This window comes from Coturnix japonica, chromosome 21, assembly GCF_054131305.1.
Source record: "Coturnix japonica strain WE chromosome 21, WE-NBRP24, whole genome shotgun sequence".
Classification (NCBI taxonomy): domain Eukaryota; kingdom Metazoa; phylum Chordata; class Aves; order Galliformes; family Phasianidae; genus Coturnix; species Coturnix japonica.
Window position 1 is genome coordinate 6,776,578 of NC_140683.1, and position 17,577 is coordinate 6,794,154.

At 48.0% G+C, this 17,577-nt stretch overlaps 1 protein-coding gene across 3 annotated transcripts in view; it reads right to left on the reverse strand.

Annotated features, from left to right (window-relative positions):
* Positions 1-17,577, reverse strand: part of ABL1 (ABL proto-oncogene 1, non-receptor tyrosine kinase) — a 58,268-nt gene that overhangs the window by 17,601 nt on the left and 23,090 nt on the right. For 2 of the 3 annotated variants that reach the window (XM_015879259.3, XM_085520928.1), the window contains exons 2-3: positions 4,512-4,685; positions 3,506-3,801 (exon numbers count right to left, since the gene is read on the reverse strand). In XM_015879259.3, the coding sequence (XP_015734745.2) occupies positions 3,506-3,801; positions 4,512-4,685 (470 nt within the window). Of the gene's footprint in view, positions 1-3,505; positions 3,802-4,511; positions 4,686-10,900; positions 11,240-17,577 lie in introns of those variants that run through there. The other variant, XM_015879261.3, reaches the window with a different exon arrangement.

Genomic DNA, 17,577 nt, shown 5'->3' on the forward strand with positions numbered 1-17,577 from the left:
AGGTCAAACTTGAGGAGTCTTTGAACTGGAGACTGGCAGATTCTGTATGGATGCTCCTTCGCAAGCACCTATTTACTATAAAAATGAGAATAAGAGGCACTGGAGAAGAACAAATGTTCTGAAGGTTACAAGAGCACTACGAATAAATAAAGAAAATGAAAAGGTGAGTGAAAATAGCAGCTGTATCATCCAGGGCACTCAGAGTGACAGAAGTGGCCTCTCAGCATCCTGCTTCCCCAACTCCTTACTTCAGTGTCTGAAAATTAGGCAGAGGCTTAAGGATGGCTGATGACAGAACTGGCAGCAACTGCTAAATTACATATGTCACAGATGCTTTAAAAAGAACTGCAGAAGGTAAAACGCTCAGCTCAGACACACAGCATAACCCCAAAAAGACAAAATGTGAGTAAGCGGATTAAACCTCAACACCTGTCATGGCCAGGGGTGAAATCACCTTAAAAACACGTGTTCTGAGAACAGAAGGGTGCCAACTTAAGGGTCTTACAGCTGCATGGCAAGAAGCAAACAGTTCTTCAGACCACCAAGCATAGCCAGCACAACCAGAATGCAAAACAACATCAATCTGGGAAGAACTTGCAGTGTGAGCAGTAGTACAAGCTGTTCCCATGTTACACCGAGGACTGAAACGAGTACAAAAGTGAGGATAGAAGTGTAAAATCGTGCTGAACTGTTGGATCACCTGGAGTTATTAAGGAACCACAGAGAAGGAAGTTATCCTTGCTTTTCTGATGATCTCATGATCTCAAAATCTCACATAAATGTGAAACATTCCCATTTCTGTGACAGATTATATGATCCTATGAGAAGGAAGTTAAACAGATGGCCAAAGGTTTCACAGCAAACCTGTAGCAGGTTGGGGAACAGCAATCAGGATCACCATGCCCAGGCCATGGGACAGCACTCCATGCCTTCACATACACAGAGTTTACTGTTTAAATGAAGAAACGCCCACCTGCCCACCACACATGCTCATCATGGATGCACTTTTTCTCCCCTCTCTCTGTGACTAACTCTTAGCACTCACACCTGAAGTCAGTTTATCCACAGCTTCTCCCATCAGACCATGTTCCTTCTGACTGGAGGTAGGGGTGATGATCCACGTGAACTACATCTTTAACACAAGGTCATTCCCTACCCTGTCATCAGCCAACAATCTGAAAGGGTTACACTAAAAAACTGCTTGAGATCCACAGTAAAGGAGCTAACCTGCACACACTTAAGCCACTGGAAGCTCCAAGAGAAGCAAGACACATCCAGTGCCCCTAATGCTGAGGACAGCAGGATTTCATAAGCTGGCTGGGCAATGCTGTTTACTCAGTTCGGTTACTCAATATAAGGCTTTGCCTCAAGTACTACCAAGTCAGGAAAACCAAGTGCTCTGCTCCACAGAAGTGGTTTACCAAATGACTAAGTGCACCATGCCAGCCAAATCAAGGAAGGTCATTTTGAATGTCTTCATTAAAACAAAAAACATTACGAGGTGGTCCGGAAGAATAAGTCCCATTAAAATGGGAAATAAAGAAGAAGTTCCCTGAGGAGCCAATGCTGAATCTCAGTGCATTCAGCATGAACAATGCTAAAGCTAAGATGTACACATCCCCCATGTTGTTCCTTCTTCTAACAGCAAAAAGGCAGCACAGGGCTCTGTGATGCACAGCATACCCCCATGCCAAGCAGTTGTTAAGCACACTTCTGTAGAAGCTCCTTGCTCTCACAGTTGCAGGACACAATCCACCAAAGCCACTCACCCTTCCTGCAGCACTTGCTGACATTAAACTCCTCAGACAGGCTGACTAACGATACAGCAGGCTATAGCAGCCCCAGGTACCCAGGGAGCTGGAGGTAGCAGCTTTCCTTCTGCAGAACCACGCTGTGCTGCAACACGGGTAATGGAGCATGACAGCAGCAGCTCTGAGATTCAGCAGCCTCCATTTCACAAGGGGAAAGCGGAGATATTGGCTGTCTGTATTCCTCACCCCTAAACTCTGGCAGGTGAAAGGAAGAGCACGGTGTCCCCAGCCCAGCACAGGCTGGAGATGGGCAGCAGAGGCAGCACGCTGCTGCCCAGTTTTGTTAACACAAATGGAAACACAAATGTGACTTAATGTGCCAGGCTGCTAATTGCAGCATGGCACAATGCAATTCCCTTCCCTCAGCACGCAGCAGCCTCCTCCCAAAGCTCTCACCCCACTGCTGCTTCTCCATTCTGCATTTCCAACCAGCACCGACTGCAGGTCTGTTGTGTTGTGTGAGTGCATTGTGCTGACCTGCACATTTTTATCAAAAAAACACCAATTCAAGCAACTTTGTGGAAAATGAACAGTTGACCTGGCCAATACAGACCTGAACAAATTATTGCTTTGGGGGGGATTATAACAGCTCTGCTGGGATGAAAGCCTTCATATGCCAAAACCTCCTGCAGTTAAAATGAAGAACGTGCTATGGCATGAGGGACACAAGCTTATTTACACCAACTGAAGGAGGCCAGGGTTCAGAACGTTCACATGTGCACGCTACTCGTCTGCCAGCATCAATGTGAGTCAAAGGGACATCAACTACAGGGACAGGAGGAGGAAGGATTTTGCAGGTCACCATGCACACCCCTGAGTATGCAGCACATCAGCAACTCACAGAGCTGGTTTTCACCACAAAGCATCTATGAGGGAGGAAAAAGGAAGAACCAAAGCACCATAACTTGAATATACACCACTCTCAATAACTATCAACTACTGGCAGAGCCTCAGAAGATCCATGCTCCAGATCCATGCTGCAACTACTGCAGAGGATCTAAAGAGATACAGCTTACAATAGATTCATTAAACACAAACATTTCTGAAATCCAATGCCAGCAGAAATGTTTCCATGAAATTCCAACATAAAAAAATCTGTGAAAAAAAACCCATTCTTATGTTAACATTTCCCTGCAGCATCCATGAAATGCAGCACTGATGGAGCACATAAAGATCGAAAAGAAAGAAGATGACACTAGAAAAGGGGTCCATACAAATCAGAAGGTGCCTACCCATTTTCAGTGGTCACATGGAAATACTGTGGAGAAATCAAAATAGTAGTTTAAAATGAGGCTGAATAAGGGTTCAAAAGGTATTCTGTTCCTAAACGTACAGGGCTATTAGCAACAGGCACAGACTTCTCTGATTTGGCAGTCCTAGAGGTTCTTTTGAACATATGTAATGAAAATCCATTGCTAGATAACATCTTATTGATGATATCTACTGCACTCAGCTCTGATGTAGCTCTAGGATGGCGTTTTGCTACTGAGCTGTGTTACATCTCAGCAGCTGGCTAAAGGAATAAGAGCGTTTCATCACAGCCTGGTCAGAATCTCACAGTTCATTATAACTACGGATGCTGAACAATGCGATCAGGGCTCAGAATTGCACGTTCCAATTATTACCCCTCAAGCTTGAGCACTCAGTGCACAAAGCACTCCAGCAAGGTTTGCTCTGGACAACCTGCAGCCTACCTTCCCATCGGACGCAGTGTTTATTCTGTAGTGGTACACCCTTCCTTCGTAGCGCAGTGAAATCGATCTCTGTCCTGGACTGCTCTCACTCTCTCGCACCAGAAAGCTGCCATTGATGCCACTGCTCAGGAGGTACTCGGCAGCGTTACGTGACACTGGTCCGTGGTACCAGGAATGTTTCTCCAAACTATTCACTGGGGTGATGTAGTTGCTGGGTACCCAACCTTGTCCATTCTTTGTCTGAGCCTCACACCATTCACCGTTATGATTGTAGCCCAGGACACGGAGCTTTTCACCTAAGCACAACCAGAGAACACATTTAGACATAACAAACCTAGGAGTAGAGTAAAAAGATGGATTATTTCTGGTTTATAGATCATTAGAATGGGTATCTGACTGAGCAGAGACCATGTGCGCTTCTTTAAGATTGAGTGGGCCACTGTAATCAAATTAAATGACATGCATGCTCCAAGGGTCTGTGAAATCCTCATGCAGTTCTGATGCTGCCTGAGCTTAATAAAAAGATTCCAACAAATTTTATTTGAGCTGAGTTGGCTTGATGGAGCTAGACCAGGAGTGGATAAATGGCAAAAACCTATTCTGATTAGCAAGTAAGCAGACCTGAATTGCACATAAGGAATGGGAGGATCAAGTAAGAAAACGCTGCATCTGCACAGTCATTTTTCATAGGAGAACTGAATTCTGGAGAACAATAAAAGTGACATATAACCACATTTGAAATCAGCTTAGTTCAATTTCTCAGCTCAAACTCCTGTTCTTAGTGGAGGACCTTCCTCTGACAGAGTCTTGTCCAATACAAAAAAACCTCAAATAGTTTTAACCTTTTAAAAGGTTACGACTTCAAGAAATATTTGGATTTGGTCAAGAAGAATTCCCACAGTAAAAAAATTCCATAGTGTTTAGTGTATAACTCAGCCATCCCACTGCAGCTTTTCTTTCCGTGCTTCTTGCTGGTCCCTGATACCACCCTGCACGTTTCTCTTACCTTTAGTTATGCTGAGAGTGTTGTCCCCACTCGCCACAAAATCGTACAGTGCAACAAAGAGGTGGGGGTCATTTTCACTGGGACAGGACAGGAGGTTCTCCTTGGAGTTCCAGCGAGCGGCTTCACTCAGCCCCTGGGGCTCAAAATCTGACACAACTGGCCTCTGGAGGGCTTCTGCAGGAAGAGAAGGGGAGAAAAGCAGGTTCATTTTTGCTGATAAAAGCCATCTGCTGAGCCCACGTGCTACGATTTCCCTCATTTTCTCAACATCTGTACTGCTCATGTATCAGAGGACAAACCCAGATCTGCTTTAAGCAGACCTGCTGCTACATGCACACAGCACTGTGTCTGCAGAGCCCCTTCCTAACACATGAGCTGCCTGCCTTGGCCATGGAGCAGAATAAAACCCTCTGCCTGCAGGCAGTGCTGCTCACATCCTGGCTCTCCATAAATCCTTCGGTGCTGCCACGGTCAGACCTGAAAGCAGCAAAGACCTCTAAAATGCAAATTCCTTAATTACCCTATAAATGAAATCAGCGGAACTTGAAACACTGAAAGTCAGGCAGGATGAGATTTATAAGATGTGGTGCATATGGAGTTAGAGACGTATTTTTGTAGTCCATGCTATCTTCAACCATCCCTCCTCTTAAATGAATAAAAGTTGGGTTGGTTTTGTTACCTCTCTGCCACTCCTCAAGGGAGTACACAGCGAGCGTATGCTGCACCATGCACTTGTAGGAACCTTAGAGGCCTTGAGATAAACCAGATCCCAAAAACTGAGCTTCAAACGTGCACAGTGAGGCACATTAGGTGTGAAATGCTCAGTCAGTATTAGGCACATCCAAGCAGCTTGGGGAATTCAGTTCCATTACTTCCTGCCAATTCTTCCCTCTGAACCATGGGGAAGGCTGTTGGGATGTCACCAGGATGCTGGGGCTGCTCAGGGCAGTGCCCCTTGTGCCAATGTGTCTGCACTACAACGCACATCCATGCTCTGGGGATGGGGCTGTCAGAGGCAGGAGATCCCCTTTCAGAAAACAAAGCTATCAGCATTTTACCACTCAAACACGGCCGGTAGATGGCTGTGAGCAGCAATGCTGCCCAACACAGCACAGAGCAGGCCCTGAGCATTACGGGCCGGCCATAACCTCGGCAAGGAAGGAAAACGCCTGCCCCGTGGGGCCTGATTCAACAGGAAGGCCGGAAATCCAAGGCGGGCTCCCCTCCAGCCTCCAGCACAGCCAGGCCCATGCGCAGCCCAGAGTGGGATGCGGGGGGAGAAGCTTGATAGACTGTGACAACACGTGCTGCTAAAGGCCTAGGCCCCTAGAGGAGGCTATTAGATTCAAGATATGAATCCATGATGCAAGAGAACCAGAGAGGACAGGTCTGTCTGGGTGCACTGTACAGTCAGCTGTCAGCAGCATTCATCTCTGAGTTAACTGCTGGTAAATCTACCCAGACATGATTGTGCTTCAGAGCAGCAGACAGCAGAGCTCACTCACACTGCTGCTCAGAGAGGTGGAGGTGCCCCAGCCCTGCAGATACCCGAGGTCAGGGGATGGCTCTGAGCACCTACGGAGCTGCATTGTCCCCATCCTACACTGTTCTTATCTACAGCTTCACAGCACCACGGAGCCCCTCAATAGATGCCTCTGGATGAATCAGACCAGCTGCTGTGCCATGGGACATCATACCCATTTGGTGATGGGGCAGGAAGCAAGCCCAGCTCCCTTGGTGAGCTCCATCAGTTATCACCAAGCTGAAATTCCCTCCAGGCAGCCACAAAGCTTGCTGCTGCAGCTCTGCACAACCACAGCTTCTTGCTGCCATCACATCAGGCTCAGGTGGCACCTGGATACCTGGGAGGAATCCCAGGGCAGAAGTGGAATTCAGCTCCACACTCACAGCAGCTAAATACAACTCTCCATTGCCAGACTAGGAAATGAGAGAGCAAGAGCTTTTATTTGGAGGCATCAGCCATATGGATGCCTACTTTTCTCCCCAGATTAAGTTTGCACCAGGAGATATTTATGTTCGTACACCAAAAGATTTCATAAGCACAGCTATCCCTTGCTAATTACTGTTTATGCAAAGCCATGAATCACTGCTAGGGACCGTGTAAGAAGTTCTCTGATGCGAACAATGTTGGTCCAGACCAACACAAGCAAATTCCCTTAACAAATGTAAGTGAAGAGCTGGAAAAGATGCAGAAGAACAGCATGACAAGCAGCTCCTCCACAGCTGACTGCAGGGCAGTCCCGGGGGAAAGAGGAGACCTCCTGTCTCCCTGCAAAACAAACATCCTGTGCTCTTACAAACTGCTGGCATTTTTTCCACAGGGTTTCCAAAGCAAAGGAGAACAGAATACACTCAGTAATCACTTTGGAGTCAAAGCACATGCTGTCTAAAGCTTTTCCTCTCCTTACCTTCTCCCTTCCTTCCTTTTCCCCTAAAAGAAATTAGGGTAAGTGGAAGAATCACTCTAGATTTAATGCGCTCCCTAAGCTCCTGGCTTTGTGCCTCTCTGTCCCACTGATTTCCTTACTGGTCACTGACAGATTCTCTATCCCTGATGGAACAGGGTTATCTTCAAGGTGAAAGGACCAGCATCCTCAGACAGAAGGTACCTCTGGCCTGCTTCACTGCCCATGCAAGAGGGCCCATAGTCAAAGACATTGCTTCATCCTACCAATGCTAAGTACCCCCAATGGCACAGCTTCTCCCACTCACTCTAAGAGACCATTCTGTTAACTTCCATCTTTTCTTTTTGGAGACTTCACTCTTCTATGAGCCTGCAGGTTCCACAACAGCTCATTCACTGGGTATTTTCCATTTGTAACCCTTTAACAACACAGTAAATACCATCTTCCAACCAGCGAGAAGATCACAGTTGTGTCTAATCTTAGAGCCACAGAGATTTGCAGCTATAGTATCTTTAACATCTCAGGACTGAGAAGGGAAGATGAATGCGGGTCTGTGATGATCAGCTTTAGGTCTGAAGACAGCTCTAGTTGTATGAAATGATAACACCTTCACCACAACCCATGGGAGATGGTAACAAGCATCAGCAGCCAGAATTATTAAAATAAGGATGGGACAGGCAAAAACCACTGCAGCAAACACACAACCAGCAAGCCACTACAAAGCCAGAATGCTTATTTAAAAGCAAAAATTCTACTGAGCAATGGCAGATGTGAGGCCAAGAGGTGAGGAGCAGAAAACAGAAGGAAGACACAGACAGAAGGCTCTTCCCTGGGAGGCCATGGCTACAGGCTGCTCCTCCCTGAGCTCCTCTGCTCTGACTGTAACAAGATACGCTGGAAAAAGAAAAGATATATGGGCAACCTGACAGCTGGCAGGGCAGAAACTGCTTCGGTTTGAAAACAAAGGGCTTGAGTAGTGCCTATACACCAGTTCTCAGCTTTAGAGAGGATGCTGACAGGTTTTAAACAAGGTTTCTGCTTTTCGGTGGTAGAGCAAGCCCAAAAAGGCAGCGAGACTATTTCAGCCCCTATTTGGGACATGGACACGTTCTGCTTTCCAGATCAGATTGGCAGCAGTGCTTGCTGTGCCTCGTCCCTTCTACTCTTTACCCTTTCTTGGTGTGAAGCGAGGGTGGAATTATTCAGTTTGGCACAGGCAAAAAGGAGGAAGCAGATGATAGAAGCTCAGATATCTCACATACAGGAATAATATTTACTAGGGGGAATAAAACTGAGAGCAAAAAACGGCCAGCTAAAATCATCAGCGTGGAAGCTCAGTAGTCACACAACCAGTTAAAACATACTTTTGATCAAGTTAAAGCAATCTTCAAGGTCTCGGTTCAGCCAAATGCTAACACACAGCATGCAGGGCTGCCTGCCCACACCCTGCCACAGCACAGAGACATTGAGGATGAAAAATCCCTCTCATATCCCCAGGCCCAACCCCAGCCCACCCCATTATGCCCATAGACACATCCCTCAGTGCCACATCCCCACAGGTCAGGGAGGCCTCCTCAAGTCATCACCTTCATATTAGTTAGTTAAATAACTACAAACAAACCTGATTTTCTAAGCCTTGTGCCAGCCATCACATGCTGCCATGCTGGCTTTTTACAAAGCAATACAAGAGATTCAATTAGGTAAAATTCCATCTATCCTCCTGGCTGCAACCAGTTTACCATGTAACCAATGGTCCACTCAACCTCTAAGTAGCTCTCTCTACAGTTTCTTATTCTCCAATGCAACTCAGCTTTCCCCTCATGCCTTCGGCAGCTTCCCATGTAACAAAGACAAGAGTAGAGTTAAATCCTCCAGTGATATCACCATAATCTCCTTAATCCCTCCAGAAGCTCCAGTGAGACACAGGCTGTGCAGGGAGCAGCTTGGCCATATCACACAGCTCCCAGAGATGCACCTAGTAACCCCAACACAAACCTATCCCCCACCTAAGGATCTGCCAGTCTGCCCTTTGTAGGCCTGCAAGCTTTAGTGGCTTCCACCCAAATGAGCCCCACCTGTAAGAACCTGTTATCAAGCAAATGCCTTTCACTTGTGCCCTGCCACAATCTCCCCCTGTTCTTCTGCTCTGCCCTCTCAGCAGGGCTTTCAACCTCACCACAACCTGAACACAAAAGCTGTGTGGGGCCCCTTCAGCTGTAGAAAGGAATAACAGAAAGCTCTCCTTTGTTTTCCCTTTGCTTTGCTTTCTAAGAGGTCGACCACCACTGTAGCATCACAGTGTGTCCTGGGCTATCCATATCCTAACAGCTGTCACAGCAGTGCAGGAAGATGCATTAAGATCTCGGTTGTGGAGCTGTGACACACTGGTGGGTGCTGTGCTGAGTAGAGGCTGAGCTGCTTTGACAGAAGAATGTTTTAAAGTTCTTCCAATGCTCGTTTCCCATCCCTTAGTAAAAGGATACACACACAGCCGTGGTCTCAGAGAAGCTGAAGGTGAAAATACCGCAGTATTTACTGTGCCTGATCATGTTGTTAACTCGATACTGCCTACATGGAGCAAGTCAAACTGCGCTCTAATCCTATTATACAACTGCATTGCAAAGTGGGGAGGGGGAGTGGCTGTAGAATGTACAAAAGAGAAAACCCACACAAACAGCTCCGGTAGCATCAGGTCACATCAGCCCTGGCTTTAACAAACCCAGAGGCCCCCAGCAGCCCTGCCCACACTCTATAGGCAGCCAAAGGCTCCAATGCAGAGCAGGGGGCCCAGGGCCAGCACAGCAGCAGCAAAGTGCCACAAACAGAGGTTTGGTGCACCTGAAAAAGCTCAGCGAACCGTTTGGTCACTTAGGAAAGATCCACGCAATTCACACATCAACCCCCTGCTACGTCTGTGAAACTTTTACAAAGGATTGCAAAAGATAAAGAGAACCAACAGGGGAAAAAAGAACAGCCCCCCTGACAACAGAAAGTTATTCAGAGCCGCACGCATCCGATGAGCGCAGCCTCCTGCTATGAGATCCCTCCGGCTCGCTCTGCCGCCAGCAGCCATTTGTAGTTTTTGAGATTCCTGAACTATGAATTTGAGGAACATTTCTCCGCTGAATATTCGAGAGTTGAGCAAGAGCCGCCGGCCATAGGCTGCGCGCGGTCAGGTGGCTGCATTTCTTCCCTCTGATTTGATGAGTTAGCAAAGTACTCCTGGCACGCAGCTTATTTTTACCGAAGTTCCATCCAGCGACACAAAAGAAGCCGAGGAATGCATCGCCCCAACACAGCACGGCGGGCTGCAGAGCCCTGGCAGAGCACAGAGCAAGGCCACGGCCAAGGGGACACACTACAGGGTTGTGCTGTGCCCAATGGGGCCAGGCTGGGCTCCTCCAGCCCAGGGCACCCAGCTCCGGCCCTCCCCAAGTGTTCATTCACGTTTCAATTCCTCCACTCACAGGAATGGCTCCAATTCAGTTTTTCAAAGCAACTGCTCAAGTAAATTCAGCTGTGTGGCCGCCTGGGAAATGCCAGCAGAGAGGGATAGCCAAAAGGAGCCAACAGACCGCGAGTAACACACACAGAAAGTACTTTGCTGTATTCAGCAAGTTGATGTGCATCTAGATTCTCCTCCTTAGCCCACAGTAACTTTAGTTCTTTCAGCCCCAAGAGAAGGGAGCTCCTTCTCCGCGCACACCCGAAGCCCAGGCCCATGGAGACGGCTTTGTTTGTTGGATCAGCCATGGGATCACTTGACATTTCACAACCATAAATGGTAGAGCCGGGCTCCCTTTGTACGCTGCGCTTAATGAAAATCACCTGGTCCCAAAGTCATGCACACACAGCCCCGTGGCTCCCAGCTCCCCTAAAAGCCTCCCTGTATCCCCAGAAAGTATTTCCATGCCCCCAAAGGGCCTCCCCACATCCCCAAAAGGGGCCTCCCATCCCGCTCACCTTCCAAGTAGCAGCTGGAGGAAGAAGAGAGCCCCTTCTTCGACTTGCAGCCCACCAATTTCAAGCAAATCTCCAACATTTTCATTTGTTAGAGTTTGGCCTCAGCTGTACGGTCTCCTTTCTTCCCTTCAGCTCTTCTCACTCAAAGTTACCCAGTAAAAAGCGCTCCCCGTACCACTTAAAATGCTGATCCCAAGAGGCACAGAGCCTCCGGGACCCGGCTGTCCCCCGGCCCGGACAGGACTGCAGCCATCCCCCTGCAGCAGGAGGGCAGGGTGCTGGGTGCTGAGCTCTGCCAACAAAGGGCCCCCTTCAGCCTCCGCGCCTCAGCTCCAAGCCGGCCTCCTGACGGCAGGCAGCAAGCTACGCCCTCGCTCCTTAACCCTGCTGCTGCCGGATGGGGAGGTACACACGTTCAGCATCTGTTTATTCCATATCGGCGTATATATAGGCAGCTGTTGATAAAGGAGACTGGACTGGTTGCACATACAGCTGTGGGGTTTTGCATGATCCCCATTCTGTTCCCAAAGCTTGTGCTGCTCAGAGCACGAGGTGCCCCCCGAGCAGGAAGGACCATGACACCATCCCCAGGCCTTCTCTTCCTCCATCCGCTTCTAGAGGGGGGTCTCCATCCCATGGAAGCAAAAGAGGCTCAAAGGAAACTGATGCCCCTCCACTTGCTCCCTGCCCACCTGGCTTCAGAAGGCACTGCAACAAAGAGGTGGGACAGAACAGGGAGTAATAAAAGAGGAGCTGAAAGCTGAGTTGGCCATCTCATGCTGAGGCCCGTGTTATGCTCAGGGAGCCAGGGTGAAGCAACATTTGATGAGCAGACCCTGCATCGTGCACGCAATGTCTGTATGTGACGAGCATCCCCATCCTGCCTCGAGTTCAACCACAGCTGTAAGAGCATGGAATTCCCATAAAATTCCCCTGGAGGTATGAAGGCAGCAGCACCCAACCAACACAATTAGGGCTCCTACAGCAGCAGAATGAAGGTGGATTACACTCCTGGTGAACTCCTGGGGTTGGTATTCCAGAAGAAGAATGCCTCGTTTCAAATTAAATGAACCCACTTGCAGAAGAACCTTGCTGTTGGAGCAGCGCTTCCACTCAGGGAGCTGAGTACAAAGAGCCATCCTGGGATAACTCCCATTGTAGATAAAGCCTAAAATTAATTCCCTTTATTGTTCCAAGCTCGTGTGATCCCTCTGCTACAAACTTCATCCTTCTGTGCTTCCTCATTTGTGTCACAGCAAGCCAGACTGTAAATGCTTCAGAGCAAGAGCTCTCTGCACTTAGTGCGTGCCATGAAATTAGCTGGCGATACGGAAATAAAAGCCACATTGGCAGTGTCACACTAAACGCTGCTACTCTTAGTGCTAACATCTATTAATCCCTTTAATGTTTGTTGTATTCGCATCTTAAAGAGTAAAATCTGTCATGAAAAGCGTGCAGACTTCTGGGCTATGGAGTGACTGATGCAATCTTCAACTCAGAACAGAATGGCAGACCAGTTTTGCTTTGCCATACAGAGCACAATGCCTTCCCTTCCCTTTCCTCTCCTTTCAATCCCCTTTGGCACAGGCAGCTCAGCCCCAAGCATCACCTGTCCCCAGGCAGCCCCAACCTGCACTGCTTTGATATCTCCTTGTATAAGGAGGGAACTGAACACAGCCCTCCAGATGTGGCTTTGCTAGCTCCAGAAATAACCACTTCTTTTGACCTGCTGGCTATGTTCTTGCTAATGCAACCCAGTACGCCATCAGCCCTTATTGTTTATGCTCATACAAGAGCATAAGCCTCTTTAGCCAACTGCTTTAATGTCTGAGCTTCTTCTAAGAGGCTATTTTATTCACCCTGTTCTTAAAGCTATGCAACATTTGAGGACAGCCTTATCCAAGTGAGTGATCACATCCACATACAAGACAGCAGCAGTGAAAGGACTGGGCTCCATGAGCAGAAAGTGAGTTCTGGCGTAGTCCCACCCCACTAACAGCTGGAGCCAATTTTCTTGTGATACCATGAAAAACAGCTTGAGTGCTCATCACCCATTTAAAAGCAAAACTTCATTTTAAAACCCTCTTCTGAAACACAGAAAGATGATGGAGTTGGAAGGCCCAAACACTGGGGATTTTTTCCATAGGTGCGTTTAACTTGAAGTCATGTGAATTAGAAGGAGCTCAAAACAGTGGGCAAAGGAAAGGAGCAAAGGAGAGTACTAGGAAAAGAGCAATCCTTCCCATTATGGATTACCTGTGCCTTGTCTAGCTCTTCTGTAAATGCAGATGGGTGTAAAGGAACTGAACACAGGCTGTAAAGCACTTTGCCGTCTGTGGATGCATAGAGCAACAACAAATTGATTCACATCACTTGTAAGACGCGTTATTCTTACCCAGCACGAAGGTTATTTGTAATTTTGAGCATTCATGGGTCACTTAGCAATACCTGCCACATCACAGGTGAGGGTGCCAACAGCCCCAGCCAAAAGGTGGCTGCACATGGATTGACTCCATGAGCTCATTCAGACTTCCCACATTTGCTCACACACATAAGGAGGAAACTTGAGAGACCAGGACACTCTGCCTTTCTTTCTTCAGTCCCTGCTTGGAATGCTTATAGAGGCCATTACTCCACCTCCATTTAAATCTCTTCTCAAAGCTCAGCTGGCGTGTTTACAAGAGCATCTATCACTGCTAGTTAAAACAGCGCATTAAAACCAAAACCCTCTCGCTATGATCTCTCTAGAGCAGGTATTCCCTCTCCTATCCCCCCAGCAGCCCTATATCACAAACCTACCCATCAAAGGCTGCTCAAAGTGCAAAGAATCTTCCCTCCTTCAGAACCCATTCAGCCAGCTGAGAACCAAGAGCCCAAAGCTCTCTGCCTGTACAGAGAGACATCATTGCCTCTGGCAGCGGGGAAGAAATAAACCCAGCAGGTTGCAAGGAGCACACTGCACACCCCAACAAGACAACAAAAGGTTTTGCAGTGCAGCATGTGCGTTTGTTGGTTTTGCTCCCTGATTTAACAGATGTTTGTTATCTGCAATCTTCAGGACTCAAGACTCGCTGAGAAGTGGTGGGATTAGAGAAACGTGCAGCTATTTGAAATTCCTTGCAAGCAGCAGGGCAGAATCCTCCTTTTTAAGGTAGCAACAAGGCAGAGGGTACAGCTCAATTCCTGCAGAGCTGGCTGTCTATGGGAGACCATGCAAGGACTGCAAACTCCAGAGAAAGCTGCTTGTGTCATTGGCATTTGAAGCCTGAGAGGTTAAACCAGGTCCAAAGGAGCTCTTTATAAACCTCTGAAAGTTTTTGGTCTCTCCCATTAAAAGCTTTTTGAAACATCTGCAGGCAATGAAAGAGAAGGAGGCACCTTGCAGCTCTCAGAGCTGAAAAAAGCAGAGGCTTACCTGGGGGACAGCAAACAGCACAAAGCACCTTATTGTGACTGCTGGACTTTCATCACCTGGTTGGCTCATTGAAAGGGTGGAAGAGGGAATGGGCAGGGAGAGCTGCTGTGGTGGGCACAGGACAGCAGCTGAGCAGCATGACCACGTTCAGCATCTTCTGCCAGCCCAGAGCAGAAGGCTTAAAGCCAGCACAGAGCCAGAAAAGATGCATGCTTGCAAAATATCAGAAAACAACATTTTTTCTTGCAAAGTTTCTTTGCCAAATCCTGACTCAGAATCTGAGTGGGAGCATTTCCTTTTTTTTATTCTTTTTTAAATTTATTTAAATAAAATACATGGAAATGCAAACAAAAAGATAAAAGCAGAGGTTAAACCAAGGTGTTCAAAGTCGCTGACTTCACGGGTACCTTGTGCAACCCCAACACGTGGCCCAGAGCAGCCGGGAGGAGCAGCACAGCTCTGCTGTGACAGCACCTAAGCAGTTAATTCCTTCCACTCAAGAGCTGAAAAATCTGCCAAGGCAGAAGACCAGGCCTTGGAGATCAAGTTACACATGAGGAGGGGGTGGAAGGGGAGAGGAAGGAAAGAAAACAAGTTCTCTGAGCACTGCACTGAGTTAGGCCAGGCAGGCCCAGGAGGGTGGGGAGGAGGCAACGCTCCCCCTGTGCTGGTTTGGGGCAGTGAGAGGCACCGAGGACACACGTGTGCTGTTGTGACTCCAAACCTGCCATTCAAACAGCAGGAACCATCCTGCACTGAATACATTAGCTCTGGCCAACATCAGGGACCTTCTCCTAGAACCAGAAGAGGTGTGAGCTGGGAAGGACAGGACTGAATGGGCACTACTAGAGCCAATGAAGCACCTCCCCTCTCACCACACTCAACCACGCCATCGTGCTGCACAGAGCTCAGGGCACAGCTCATGTAGGGACGTATCCATCAGTCCCAGCATCAGTCCAACTCCATTGCTCTGAATGTTGATGCTGGTTCATTTACAGGATATATTTGTAGAGGAAACTGAAGTGCTTAAAAAGAAAACAAAACAGACGAACCACCACCATCTACAATGACTTCAATGAATGCTTATCCACTTCCAGCTACCTTCGACCTTCCTTAGGTTTATAGGTGAAATGCCCAGTGCTCTACAGCACTAATTATTCCCAGTGTAAGAAATTAAGTATACACTACCAGGAAGGCAAAAGCTTCCAGTTAATTAGCAGTGATCCCCAACCAGCCCAGCGCTGCGCTGTCAGGACACAACATAAGGAGCTGGAAGAGCCGTGCTGGGACCGTGACGTAAAGGCAGGAGCGTTCTGTTCTCTGGTGAATGTGGGGGCCAACAGGCTCAGGCTCCAGCCAGAACTGAGCTATCTCACCATGGAGAAAAGCAAACTCAGACATGTACACACCTCCCTTTCCAGCTGCAGGGAGAGAAGCATCCATTTGCATTGCACTGGTGTGCAATGGGGTGCGGCGCAGCACGAGGCCTGTGCTGAATCTTCACAACTGCTTGAAGTGCTCTTGTTAATTCCTGGGCATTAACAAAAACAACATTTAAAGAAGCATTTTAATTTGTTTAGGGTTGTTTTTTTTTATTGGAAAAGAGAGGTAACAGTCCCTCCAGGCTGCACCATAGAAACAAAGCAAAAACCCAATGCAGTGCTTCATCAGTGCAGAAGTGTTTAGTTTAAATCCCTTCTGAATGAGTTTCCTCAGTGTGTGTAGGATGTAATACTTGTATTTACATTCAGAGTTAGAAAATGGCATGAGATTCTGGAATGCCTTCCCCGTTTTCTGCTTTTCCAGGTACAAGAGTTAGGCAAGAAAGCAATGAAAGATGGCCTAAAAAATGAGATCTGTGCTCCTGATCAGCCATCACCCCAAATTCTGCCTTATCCATGTGTTCTGAGCCAGCCAAAATTCCTTTCTGTTCACTCCCTCCTTCCCCTACCTGTCTGCCTCTAATCAGAGCCATTCACAGAGCAGATACATCATGTGTGGGCTGAGGTTTACAGCTGCTGGCATGAAGAAAGGCTGGAGATGCTTTCTGCCCAAATACCACATAGGAAATAAAAATGCACAAGTCCAGCTGAATAGCGAGTTGCCATGCTGTCAGCTTCCAACCTGCTCCATGCCAAGGGAGGGTCAGGTTGGATATTAGGTCAATTTTCTTCTCAGAATGAGTGATAATGCAGTGGCACAGCTGCCCAGGGAGTGCTGGGATCTCTGTCCCTGGAGGTGTCCCATAGCTGTAGGGATGAGGCAATGAGGGACGTAGCAGTGGGCATGGTGGGCTGGGGTTGGACTTTGGGGATCTGTGAGGTCTTTTCCAACCTTAATGACTCCACGATTCTGGGAACAGGGATGCTATGCCCGAGCCAAGCAGAGGTGGGAAGGAGGAGAGCAGGCCAGCTGGGCTCTGGTGGGCCACACGTCCCCAATTCCTCCCCACTCGGTTCAGCTCAGCCTGTGCGAGTCCTGCTCCTGGAACACAGCCCGAGGATTTGCAGAGGGTGAAAGAGCTGCAGTGTTCCCTAATCCTCTGGCGATGTGCATGTTAGTTAGGGTGCCAGCAGAGCCTCACAAACTTAATCTCAAAGCAGGAGGAGGTTTGGGGAAAGAAACAGATGAGAAATCTGCAGCAGCTCTGGAGTTGAGAGGGGACGAAGGCAATGCATCGCCCATAACGTGTGTGAGGCACAATATACTGCACAGGGAGAGCTCAGCTGTGCAGTGCTGCAGTTATCAGATCCAGAAACACAGAGAGGAAAAGCCCCCCAGATTATGTGAGCTCTCATCTTGTAATTACACCTGGAGCTCTGGATAAAGGATGTCACCACGTTGCTGGGAGGATTAGCAGGTTATCATTTTGCAAAGAGCTGATAATAGCTCGGTTCGCTTTTGCTTCGTGTCAAACCCTCACATTTGATCTGGCTTTTAACGTGAAAAATGTTTTAGGAAAAAAAATTAAGGGGAAATTATCCATTCACAGCTTAAACATACACTCATGGAGTAGATGCAGCACAGCTGTATTCACACAGACACACAGGCAAAGCTTTCACCCTGCTTGTGCCTCCACTTTCTCTGAAGGTCGAAGGTCCTGGTGCCACCTGCCTTCAGGACAAACCACCCAGCACACAGCAGGGCCTGGTCCCCAGACTCACAAAGGAATGCTTCATTGGCATCCAGGAGAAAGGTTTCCTATGTCAGAACACCCAGGAGCCCCTCCCTGGGGAAACAGGAGGAGCAGGGATCTCAGGAT